This window comes from Neodiprion pinetum, chromosome 2, assembly GCF_021155775.2.
Source record: "Neodiprion pinetum isolate iyNeoPine1 chromosome 2, iyNeoPine1.2, whole genome shotgun sequence".
Classification (NCBI taxonomy): Eukaryota; Metazoa; Arthropoda; class Insecta; order Hymenoptera; family Diprionidae; genus Neodiprion; species Neodiprion pinetum.
The window spans coordinates 10,741,923-10,755,500 of record NC_060233.1 but is presented as its reverse complement, the minus strand read 5'-3'; the positions used below and the strand labels follow the sequence as shown (position 1 = coordinate 10,755,500).

The 13,578-nt window shown below is 34.3% G+C and overlaps 1 protein-coding gene across 6 annotated transcripts in view; it reads left to right on the top strand.

Moving 5' to 3' along the window:
- Tk (tachykinins) overlaps positions 1–10,917 on the top strand; it is a 70,517-nt gene extending 59,600 nt beyond the window's left edge. For 3 of the 6 annotated variants that reach the window (XM_046612597.2, XM_046612598.2, XM_046612599.2), the window contains exons 4-8: positions 3,228–3,521; positions 4,354–4,611; positions 6,128–6,362; positions 7,902–8,153; positions 10,290–10,917. In XM_046612597.2, the coding sequence (XP_046468553.1) occupies positions 3,228–3,521; positions 4,354–4,611; positions 6,128–6,362; positions 7,902–8,153; positions 10,290–10,303 (1,053 nt within the window). In that variant the 3' untranslated portion in view covers positions 10,304–10,917. The remainder of the gene's footprint in view (positions 1–3,227; positions 3,522–4,353; positions 4,612–6,127; positions 6,363–7,901; positions 8,154–10,289) is intronic. The other 3 variants (XM_069133507.1, XM_046612600.2, XM_046612596.2) reach the window with 1 other exon arrangement.
- Positions 10,918–13,578: the final 2,661 nt, after the last annotated feature.

Here is a 13,578-nt window from a genome sequence, read left to right as displayed (position 1 = left end):
GTATAATTGTAGAAATATTTTCAATTAGGGATATTTCGGCGGCACGTTTTTTTGGCAATTTCTTATTATTTGATGAGAAATTTATATACAATTATACAGAATAAATTTTTTTTTTCTTTTTTCTTAATGGCGATAAGACTGAGAAAATCACATGCAATTTATAAAACGATCGAACGATCGTAAATTCCTCGCATTTTTTTTTTTTTTTTTTTTTTTAATGACAAAATTTATCACCACCGTACGTTTTTAGCAAAAATGTGAGACATTTTTAGAAACGTTTTCTCTGAAGTTTCCCAAAATCATACGATTTATGAGTAATTTTCGCAAAATTCTGAGAATATGTTCGGAAAAAAATTATTCTCGAGATATTACAAGGTGTCGCGGGAAGATTTTCAAAATACAGTTCATTCAAAATGCTGTTTTCAAATACGCAGTCTTTTCGGCGGAAGGTCAGATTAAAAACTCGCGATGATAAATATCACGTACATATTACTACGTAAAACGTATCGAGTGAAATCGGCTTCCAGAAAAGTTGTCCTTCGTGAATTAGTAAAAAGATAATTATACAGGTTAATCTCTTCGTTTTTTAATGAGCGAGAAAGAGAGAGAGAGAGAGAGGGAGAGAGAGATACACAGATAAGGTTCACTATGCCCATGTCAATGTTGGAAAAAAAAAAAATCAAAAACACAAGTAACGTAGTAACAGGAAATAAAAAGAGGTGAAACTAAACAATGTAAAAGTATGAATACATAAACAAAAAAAATAGAATGTTAACAAATAGGAGGAAGAGAGAGAGAGAGAGAGAGACCGATGTATTTGACTTGTTGTGTTTGCAATGTTAAAGAGTTAAAAAAAAAAAGAAATTCCAAAAGGAAGCTAAAATTACTTTCGTTGAAAAAGAAGACGTCAGTTTTACAAACGAATAACTAATTCTATATATATATATATATATATATATATATATATATATATATATAGTTTTTGAATAACCAAGATTAATGCAAATAAATGCCATTGACGATTTATTTTATTCTCGGCCCTAGCAGGCAAAGCACATAAAAATTCGTATGTTGTGAAATTTTCATTGTACTTTATACAGGAAAGCAAGCAGAGTTCGGCATTGGAACGACAATTTTAACTAGTCCCATGTGCGCTGTTTACGATCCGCGTCTGGCTCGAACGTTTCGGTTGAAAGAATGCGTGCAGCGTGACACATATTCTTGTCCAGAGGTTGGACGACATGTGATAATTAACGCAGCGAGCGTTGTTTCATTTTTTTTTTTCTTTCTTTTTTTTTTTTCTTCATCTACTCAAAAAGTATGCAGATCTGTGACAAGTAATCGCTATTTGAAAAAAGTCAAGGTTGAGATATTATCGTTTGCATGATGTGAAGAATTTCGCTAATTACAGGGAGACTCGATCGGGCACTAAAATTTTCGTCTATGAAAACTTTTGACGCCCTGTCACGTGTGGTAAAATATCGGATGCTCAAAAATTTCATACTGCTAGCCGGGGTTGCGAAAAATGCATTATTTTATTAATGCATTAGCCATTTCATTATTCATTAATTTTTCAACGATTAATGCATTTTCTCCTCATTGCGCATTATTTTTATTGCTAATAATGGAACATCGCTGTACTATTCAATACATTTCCAATAAATAATATATTTTTCCCCATTATGCGTCATTTTTATTATCAATACAGTGACAAAATGTGGTATTATTTAAATAATTGATGAATCATAATGATCAATGTATCGGTTATTTGAAAATTATTTAACTGCAAATACTCGGTATGATTTATTCGGGTTGTTTTCAATCGTTACTCTGACCTCTACAGTTCTATATGAATGTATATATATATATATATATATATATATATATATATATATATATATATATATATATATATAGGCATTTTTGCATAACCAGCATTTAATTCTACGCCCTATTTTTATTTTTTTTTATTTTTGCAAGTATCGGAAATTAACTCGCCAAGCAAAACTTGAAACTGTTGAAAAATAAAGTTCATTTTCTTCTACAGGCGAAATTGAATTTTGTGACGTTCTAAAAAAAAATAAAAAAAATATTGACATAGAATTCAGTTGTATCAAATATTCAAAGCTTAGAGGATGGTAGCAGAAAAAGTTTATGCAGGTTATTTGCTCAAGTTTAAAAGTATCGTCCCCGATCAATCGCCGGCGTTGATTTTTTTTTTTTAATTGACTGTTTCCTGTTTTATCATGTAAAGAATAAATCTTGAAAAACCGATTTTGACGTTGTTCGGAATTTTAATCCTGAAAATACGTGTTTCGCCTCGAATGGACGACGAACTGACCTCGAGCTGTTTGAAGAGCTGAGCTTCATCAAATATTAACGCTACAATAGAAATAAAAAAAAAAAAAAAAAACACAAAAGACATTCCTATTTTCTCTCACAGTGTGTTATCCCCTTTTAAAACCGTTGTGTTTCTCATTCTATGATACAATTCTGTAACATTTCACCGAGCTTTTGAGGAAACGGTACGATAAAGTTGAAAACTTTTTGGATTCCTACGGAATTTTAATTACAAACAAAGCTTGATGAACGAGATATTTTTTTTAATACCCGCTTCGATGCACTGTGTGAGGTAATTTCGTAGTTCGAATAACAGTGAAAATTGGTGTCCCCCAAAAAACTCTTCACGTCACACTTTTTCTGTTATAAAAAAAAAAAAAAAGAAAAAAAAACAAGCGGTTTTTGAAAATGAACGTGATACGTATTTTTGCGGGTTGTCACTTTACTAATTTCAGAGATAAGGAGAATAATTTCTGTAGATATTGCCGCTTCACCGTACTTGACGCAAAGTTTTTACACCTGAGGTACTTTTGGAAGATTCTCGTATCTCATTCAGGTTTCCGGAAAACTTTCGTAAATTTCGCACAAAGTGGCAAAGTTTTTGCAACGTCATTGCGAATGTATACAGTTGCACGCAACGAATGTTTGCTTTGTTTTCATACCTGGCAGAGTTTATCGTCGAATTTATTATGTCAAATTAAAATCACGCCGGCTAACAAGCTATGACGTTTGTCATTCAAGTTATTGTTGTTCGATCGAATAATGAAGAAACTGAGAAATTAAATTAACGCGGTCACGGGTAAAAGTCGAACCCTAAAATTTGGCGCTGACTTGCAGAAAGCCGAGAGCCAAAATAACTTCACGTGAAATTGATTTTGATTTTTCAGGGGATGCGGGGTAAAAAGGATCAGATGGGTCCCGATATTGAGCAGAATTTCATCCACGACGATTACGAAAAACGGGCGCCCATGGGGTTTCAGGGTATGAGGGGAAAGAAAGACTACTTCGAATCTGACGTCGATGATAATTTTGACGTTAACAACTTCGAAGAGGATTACGACAAGAGGTTGATGATGGGATTCCAGCAAATGCGGGGAAAGAAGGCAATCGATGATGACGAGCAGTACAAACGTGCTCCGATGGGATTCCAAGGGATGAGGGGAAAAAAATCATTGGAGGAGGTAGAGTTGATAGTCTTATTCGTCTCAAAACCGAAAACAGGATAAAGAAGAATCAGAATATCGAATTTTCGAATTCGGGAAATTTTGTTGGTTGAATTTTTAAGTGCGGTACGTCGGAGTGGAGAAAAGTCGAAAATAGAGAAGAGATGAGATACAGAATTGTGAGAACAAATTTGGAAACGTAAAAAAAAAATATATATAGAAATACAAAAATGTCAAGATCCGATTTGCCGAATTTAAAAATATACGGAGTCTTATAAGTATAGATAAAATGAAATGTAAAAGAGTGAAAATATAGAACGACGAAACGTAGAATCGCCACAGAAATAGTAGAAGTACTGAAAACTGTTGAGAATCAAAAACACAAATAGCTGATGAGTAGAATTAGAAAATGGTGAAAATCTAATTATAGAAAAGTATGAATACAAGAGAGGGGAAAATATAGAGAATACAAAAAAAAAGAATCGACAGGAGAAATGTAGAAAAAAAGAGATAGAAATTAAGAAAGGCGAATTCGATTAAAAAAATTTTTGAACGTATATTTCGAATTTCTATACTTGGCGAAATTTTTACAATCTAGACATATCGCATAAATTTTGATCTCGATTCTGACGGCTATTCATATTTTGGTAACCCGGGTTATCACTTTTATTTATTTTGATAACTCAATACTCCGACTTTCTCCATTTTAAAATGAAAATTATTATTATATTGTGACTTTTCAAATTCATGACAATTCTACTTTTTGACCCTTCAAACATCCGAATATTGGAAGATGGATTAAAATACGGCACGCGACTGAAATTCAAAATTTTTTTCCCCGATCGAACAGGTTATGGACGAAATTGAAAAAAGGGCACCAATGGGCTTCCAAGGCATGAGGGGCAAAAAAATGTATCTACCGGAAATCTCCGACAGCTATGAGAAGCGAGCAATGATGATGGGCTTTCAAGGAATGAGGGGAAAAAAATCTGAGCTTGATGCTGACTGGGATAAACGGGCGCCAATGGGATTCCAGGGCATGAGAGGAAAAAAGAGCCTGCAGGAAGAAATCGAGGAGCTGGAGAAACGCGCTGTTATGGGGTTTCAGGTACATCGGTTTGGCAGTTCTCTTATTTTTTCAGAATTTGAAGAAGCACGTCTGAATTGTCATGTCGCATAAATTTAACACGAGTTACCCAAAATTCGGCAATTATTAACGTAGAATTACTCGTCAAAAATTCATTGTCATACGTTATTGGATTTTGAGTCAATCCAAAAAATTATCTATCAGCACAGAATTTCATTCGGTGAGCGTTTTTGAGTCTATAAAAAAGGAAATCAATCCATTTAGCAATAACATATTCGATTGTAAGTACTTTTTAAGACTTGCTGATATCAATCGAATTTCTTCATCTTCTCCATTCAACTAGAACCGAAAATTCGTCCAAATATTTTAAGTTCTACAAGTAGGTATTGAAAAATAGGCGTGGCGATTTTTTTCAATGACAATTCCTGAGTATTCAAAGTTTCATGCTTCTATTCCAAAACTTTTCGTATTTACGAGTCTTCTTACGAAAAAATTGAGCTATTTTCGCAGTCTCCTCTGTTTATCCATAAAAACATTTGAGTTCTGATGCAAGCAGCTATAATATTGCATAAAGTGGGATCTCGTAACGTTTTTAATAACGATGCAATTTTGTGAAAACCAAGAAATAAAGAAATAGAAAACGAGTTTACTATTGTGAATTCGTAGAAAGCATGACATTTCTTTATCTCTGCGTTGAATGAACGTGCGTCGAGTGTTTTTGTTCAGAATTGCATACAGAATCGGACTGTTAAGGTCGTGCAGTACTCCTACCTGTACCGACCGAGCAAACTTGCTCTTTTTATTCCTATATTGAATAAACAAACGAACTGAAAGGGTTCAAATTTCAACGGCGGATCGCTCTGTTGTAACGGAACGTCGAAATTTGAACCCCTTGCGTTCGTTTGTTTATTTAATATAGGAACGAAAAGGGTGAGTTTGCTCGGTCGGTAAAGGTAGGAGTATTGAATAACCTTAAGCCCGTTTTTTCGTTTACGGTACGTGGACTTAGAAATTTTTATATAAATATACGTCGACGTTGAAATCGACCAGGTCCACCTCCTTAAAACAAACACGAAATTCGTGAGAGACAGGATAACGAAAATAAATTTTTGATTCTATCAGTTTTAGCAAAATGACGAACGTATCCCACTTATAGAAGACTACGATAATATTCCAACTAGAAAAGTAGAAGAAAAGTTGAGACAGGTTGATTGATTTTGGTTCGTTAAAACTTCCAAGTATAACGGAGAGCCTGGAAAGATTGATAAAATAGTAAACTGCACACTGTCGGGATTTCGATTCTTCCATTTGCCGTTATATCGATTCCCTTACGAAACGAAGACAAATGTGGTATGAATTCCCAGCGCAGCTCCGATCCTTTCGTTTAGTTTGAACGATTTTCGTAGGTTATCACGATTTCAAGGAGCAGTCTTGACGCCGAGTCAATGTAACCTTTCAACGAAATTTCCCAACCGTTACCGACCGCCCCTCAACCCCCATGTAAATATGCTGGTACAATGTCAATGTCCGTTTCCAGGGCATGAGAGGCAAGAAGGACGGTGCGAGTGGTCTAGAAAATTTTCTCGATCGCTACCAAAAGCGGGCTCCAATGGGATTCCACGGTATGCGGGGTAAGAAGGACGACGACGATTGGGAAAAAAGAGCCCCTATGGGATTCCAGGGGATGAGGGGAAAGAAGGATGATTCTCTCCAGGATGATGTCTACGGAATTGACACTCGCTTTGATAAAAGGGCACCGATGGGCTTTCAAGGTGAGCTGGGTTCGCGTATAATTCTAATCAGCTCAGTCCGGAACAAAAGTCCAGAATTTCATGAACTTGACGCGAAAATCACAAACACCAGTCGAGCTGTTTGCAGGAAAAGACTAACTTTCGAAAATCACCGTGAACGAAGAAAGCCTCGATTGTTAAAAAGAACAGGGTAGAAATTGTTCTATATTTTTTGTTTGAGGAGCTCGGCGAGCCAAATATGAGTATGTTTTATTCATCCAGTCTTGGGCACCGTGAAATACTTTCTCTAATTAATACAATATAAGAATTAATTTTTAATTAGGCGAAATAATGACATTAATTACAATTGTAATTTATAATTAGGTAAAAGAACCGGTACTAAATACATTCGTAATTATTATTTTGTTTTCTAATTACAAATTACCATTTCAATTAGTATTTTTTCTTCTTCCAATAAAAAATTAGAAAAGTAATTAGCATCGTTTCTTCGCCTGATTACAGATTACAAATGTAATTACCGTAGTTTTTTCTTTTAATTACAAATTACAATAGTAATTAGTATCGTCTTTTGGCTTAGTTGGTGATTACTTTTTGTAATTTGTAATTAGAATATAATTAATGACAAAAATGTTCAACACTCGTTCTCTCTTCTACGGGATAGTAAAAAATTGAGTAGACGTTCGTTAGTTTAATATTAGTTTGTAAATTACAAAAAATTATGAAATTATAAGCGATAGCTTGGATATCAACGTTTCGCTTTACAACGTTTTGAAAATTATACAATGTCTGGAGAAATCATTCGATTTTACTCTAAAATCATCCATTTTATTCCGAGTATTATTTTCCACAGTCCTCTCGCACTAAAATGCTTCAAATATTTTGTTTTACGACATTGCACCCGTGTTGATCATAATTACTAAATGGTAACACATATAAAATTTGCTAGATTAAAAAAAAAAACGTATGATCTGGTAAATTTGTCAAAAATTTATACATCAGCCATTTTACAGTAAAATCGAAGCAATCGATTGAATTTTTCATCAATTTGAAGCGATTCTAATTGAAATAGCAATATTCAAGCAATATCAAGTTTTCATTACAAATGAAATTATAGTAACCGACTTGTACATGAAATTGATAATAACTCAATTCACGACAATTTTGTAATAAAATTAATGAAAGGTGTCAATTCTTGGGCCTAACACCTTCAAATAACTTGGCCGAGGAAAGAAATTTTCAACTGTAATGTCAAATGACGACTTTAAGATTGGAAAATGATAAAAATATTTCATGTCTACTTTGCGTTAAGTCTTGTTAATTCGTTTCAAGAATTCTCAATCAGCATATTCAAAACAAGTATTCACCTTCGTGGAACTTGTGATTCCCTATCAATTTCAAACGATCTTCTTGACAGAGAAAATCAATCGATCAACTTCGTTGAAAGAGGTTTAATTTCGAAAATTTTTTCTCCTTCAGAGTTTTTACGCATCATAATAATATTTGTTGAATTATTAACATTTTTTTTTTTTTTTTTTTCTCTTTTGTGTGAATTACCGGCAGGAATGCGGGGTAAAAAGGACGACGAGCCGTTGCAGTTTGAGAAGCGATCGTCCTACGGTATATTTGGAACACGTGGAAAAAAGAATCCGAGGTGGGAAATTCGCGGCAAGTTCGTTGGAGTTCGGGGCAAGAAATGGGCCCCGGAAACCGAACTGCTCGCTGACCAGGACGAGACGGTCAGCAACAATTTACTTGATAACATCGAAAGGATCGACACCAAAACTGAATTTTCCCCCACAATAGGTAACATAGGTGAGTCCGGAAATGTGAATTCGCGTCAGAGTTGACAGGTTTTTTTTTTTTCATATTAAAAAGGAAAATATTCTAGGACCAAAACACATTTATACTAAAAAAAAAAAAGCGGAATCTTGGAGAGCTTTTCGGGAGTCGAAATTTACCTTTTGAGAAATCATTCGACAGCTGTTGTATATAAAATTTTTGCGATTACGTAAAAGCTGTTTCAACTCTTTTAGATCCCCTCTCCGAAGTGACACTTGTATCGTCTAAAAAGCATGTGTTTTAGAAAAAGAAACCTGTTTTATCGACATTCTATCTTACCGACTGGAAATTTGTTGCGAGATCTATGGATTGATTGTTCCGATTTTTCTGCTTACTTTTATCGCTCTACGGTTTTATGTTCCTGATCGCTTGTAACAAGTAATAAAGCTTTGAATTTGAAGTTGATAATCCAATTACGTAATGAATAACAATGGCTTCAAAGCGAAGGGAAAAAATCTTTCCAATGCGAATTACGATTTTGGAATCTATTGATTTATAAGAATTTTTTTTTTTTTGCCGGGATCGGGTGAAATTTGAAAACTTTTCTTCGCCTACCAATTCATCGAACAAGTACTAAAAACGCTATTTTGAAACAATGCAAAGTATTCGATGTACATTTCCGGAAATTCCAATAAAGCTGCAACGATGTACGAGGCATTCCGTGCCAAGTCATTCAGTTTTAAACCTCACAATTTTTAATTTGCTTAAAATTTTTGCAAGGGATAATAACATCTCCAAAACACTTCTGGCGCTCAATTTGTTTCTTTTTTTTTTTTACTTCTATTACCCGAAAACAAAACTTTCAACAAAATTAAAATAGCGAGGTTCAAAATTCAGTGATTGGGCACGGAATGCTGAATACATGTTTTCTTATGCAGACATTGAAAGAAATCAGATTTTGTTATACTCGCTGTAGGCGAAATTTTTCCCATTTTCTTTTTTTTTTTTTTTTGCAACGGCTTACTTTACGTTGATGGATCGTGTTTCGTATAATCTCCAGCGTGTATCCCCGGAGTATTACTTTTTTTTCATCAGGAATTTAAACTTCGTGTCTAAATCAAGTAGAATAACGTGCTTTACATCTACAGCCGTTCTCCTTAGCTCGCCGCCAACCGCTGTGTTTACACCTCTAGATTAGCTCAGCGAAAGTTTCTGAAATTGAGAGATTAACGACTTTCATAAGCCTTGTTCTTTAATCCGTGACAAAGATAGTTGTTAAAACTTTCATCGTTACTAGACAGATCATGGGCATATAATGTCTAACTTGATTCAATAGCTAACTTAAAAGAAAGCTGCTTTTACGTGTTCGTATTTACCGATTATTATTCACGTACTACGTTTCAATTTTTTCAAATTGTCGATCAAATATCTCCTTAAAAAAAAAAAAAAAAAAAAAAATGAATTATGAATTAAAAATGTGGAGGCTGTGCAGTTTATGGAAGAATCATTCAAACAAAAAGCCAATAAAATCGGGACTGAGAAACTTAATCGCTGCAAGTGAATTGAGTTCAAGTGTATCGAATGAGTCTCTTCTCGGATGCAAACAAAATTAAAAGCAATAAACTTTTATAAGAAAAATTGCGTTATCAACCATTTCAAAAAAGTTATATTATTGTTTGGTTTTATTACCATCACCTGAAGTTGTGTTTCAAATACCGTAAATTCGTTTTTTAACGAAGCGGAGTTTATTAATTTTTAATCGACAATAATTTTTTACACAACGCTTTTTGCGGTTAAATGAGATCTAAAGGAAATAATTTGTCCCAAGCGATCTTTAGGGTGTAATCCATTCACAAACAAAATCGGCCCTGTTACATCAAAAGTGGTCAAGTGATACGATTTTGGAATCGAAAAAATTCATCCAAGATGTAAGAATTTTTCAAATTATCAAAATAACTTTCGGTACTTGAATTAGTGGTTGTTAATTTTTTTTATTTTTTTTTTTACATGGAAAAGAATTTCTTTCAATTCAATATTCAACTCAATTTAATCAACATCAACGTTTTTAATTCTGTTTTCATTATTTTCTCGTTTAACTAATTTTTCTCTTCACCTTTTCTTGATTACAACAACTTTTTAACGTTTTTTTTTTGTACATTTCTGTTTCAGATGTCCTTCAGTAATTAGCTGCAACCGCTACAGCATGATTATATTCTGAAAAGATACAAATAATTGATAAAAAAAAAAAAAAAATAGTCTACCAACGACAGCGCGAATATGCCAACAATAGTGACGTCATTAGACGTGCTGTCATCTGTTATGTTTCGTCAGGAAAATTTTATCAAAATATTTATCATTTTATTTTTTTACTATCTACATTGTACTTGTGATTTTACTATCATTTCGACTATTACCATGCAGAGTTTGTTAATTGATACTAATTGATATGATTGTGATTGTTATTATTATTTTTATTATCGTTATTATTTTCTGCGTAATTATCATCGTCATCACTACCGTCATCATCATTGCAATCTTCATCGTCACTGTAATCATGGTTATTATAGTTATTCTCATTATTATTGAATGACCTACGATAATCTAGTCGTCACATATTAAATATACATATCCAAAGGTTATGTCGATAAAAGATGATGTGCACATTATGTATCAAAAGATTGAATAATCTTCATTTTTTTTAGGAACTGGCGTTTTTTTTATTTGTCTATCAATATTATACAAGTATAATTGTTGTTATCTTTATTATGGTATCTCGTGTGTAATAAAAATAAACAATAAAAGCAGTTACAAGATTCGATTTGTGATTTAAGGAAGAGAGAAAAAAAACAGGAAGCAGTAATAGAATAATAATGATAACAGTAATAAAATTAGTTTTAACAAAAAAAAGCCAAAAAAAAAGAGAATAAAAAATCCAACGCAAGCCTGATAAACCTGAATCCAAAAAAAAGTATCTTCACAGGTATTGTTAAAAAAAGTTTTCATTCTTTTGCAGCGTCGTCTAATAAGTTGCCAGTGTACGTCGAAGTTTTATCGCTGCAGTTCAGCGTTTTTCAAAGAAAAAAAAAAAAAAATTTTCCCATGTGATACGAATGGGGAATAAAAAATCGCGACGAGGCACCTTTAAATATTAATAATAAGAGCAGAAACTTGGACAGCATATTTTTTTCATGATTTTCAGCGATATTTTTCACCTCAAATTTGAAAGAAAAAGGTAGTCGATTTTTGGATACAGTCTGACGACCATCTTAAAGACCACCCTAATTTACACATTTGTATAGTAACGCAAGTGCGGAAGAAAAAATACATATGTCGAAGGAAAGCTGATTATTTCTTTGCTCTCAATCATCTTACAATTAGTACTGTATAACTATTTAATCTGAGGGGTGAGTGCCAGATGAGCGAAATAAACTTAGAATAATCGATCATTACGTGAGGACCAATTTTCAAAGAGACGTGACTGTGGGATATTGCGTCGTGCATCGGTGACTATCGAAAGGGGCGGTTAAAAATAAATTGACAAACAAGAAACGGAGATATTAACGCGACGCAAAACGCCTCGCGACTGACCCCCAGATGCACTTGGGCTCGATTGGCAAGCTTCTGGCTAACTTGTGCCTACAGCTGGATAAGGATTCCATTCTTTCGTTTCTTTCACATTTTCTTCACTACCGTAGATTAATCGCGATATTGCGTCACAGTTAAAATATCTCCAACCCATGGCAGTTTATCGGTTCGCGCATATTGTTCAAAGCTTATATCGCTTCTGTGTTATGCTCTAATCGTCATACGTGCGTTATGGAAACAACGTTTGTCGATTGACCTTAAGCCTCTCAATATTCCGTTATGCGACGCTTCACTATTGCACGATTCTTACTCTTCTTCTTCTTCTTCTTCTTCTTCTTCTTCTTCTTCTTCTTCTTCTCTTCCATTGTTGCAATCCAATTGCTTAGCATACTGTTTCATTTCGCAGATGTTTTTGCAAACGATTTCAGGTGGCTGGCTTACTCGCAAACGAAGTGTGGAAAAGAGGAAACATTTGTTATCTAGATGTTTACAGTGTGGCAAGCATAATATAGGTACTTAGCTGCAGCGGTGACACTACAGTTACCTCATTTTTCATTTCTCATCCATTATTGTTACTCCTGCTGCAGGGGAATGAATCCCCAACGAATACGGTGACAAGCATCTCGCATGCCGTGTAAAGTACCGTCGGCGTACTTATTGTTTACAGTTTGAATTCACGGTCGTTTGCCAAGCAAGCTACGACGTAGATAATTTTATCAAGTGTTTTTCCTCATCGTCTGTTCCTTTTTTCCCCGCCTTTTCCGCTAAGCGTATCTTGGGTTTTTCGATATAAGAAGAAACGAGTGCAACGTCTCCGAATGTCTACTTTGGCATCGGTTTATCACTGCAAACGTTAACGTACCGAACACACGTATTTTCGCACGGTGTTTCATGAAAAGTCTTCTCCCGGGTTCCCAAAAAAATTCCACACTTCATACCGCAATAGAAAACTGAAATTTCGGGACCAAAATGACAAGTCTGCCTTGCTCAATTTATGCAAAACAAATTTGTCAATTTATGAAAATCGTTGGGTGAATTTCAGGTGCTTTTCCTTTGTGTTTAATCATTTTTCCCTTACTGAGTTTATTCTATAGATACGGAAACTTGCCGTATTATTCTTAAAAGCTGCAGAAACAGCTTGAGACTTACACGAACGCTGTGCCTCTTCAAAAAGCCAAATGGCAGCCCGTTCACGCAAAAATTCAGCAGCCACACGGAAGTGAGATGTCCGTTTTTTGAAAATTAAGAATTGAGATGTCTGATGTTTTTCTTTAGCCGAGGATACATTAGTTTTTCGCTTCTTTCTATTTATGCATTTTCTCATAAAATTAATTTCATTAATACTCGTTGAGAAGAAGAGGAGGAAAAACCAAAATTGTTGCAAGGTACGCTGTTACAATAAAATTTCCCTTCAAAAAGTTGTGTCGATTGTTCAACTGACATTAGTCTTTCTAACTGTGGAAAACAATTCCTCTCAAGTCACGTATATACCCAAACGATGCTTACTTTATATTTGTTCTTTCAAGATCACGTAAATATACTAAATAACTGTGAAAAAATTTAAATCACAAACTTTATTTCACACCTACATTTCTTGATCGAATACAACGAATAATTTTCACAGTGTTGAAACTAGCAAACACGAATAAAAACAATTAGCGGCTGCGGCAGTAGCCAGCTACCCAGCCTGGCTCCTTGTGGCAATAGCCACTGCAGCAATTGCCCTGACTTCCATCAGGTTGACACTAAAATCAAGCGATGTTTCGTTAGGAAAACTTGCGTTTTTTTTCACGGTAATTTCAAGGAAATAATAATTGAATTCGGACCGTGAGAAAATGTTAATAAGAAGATAAGAATAGTAGCTCATTAAATA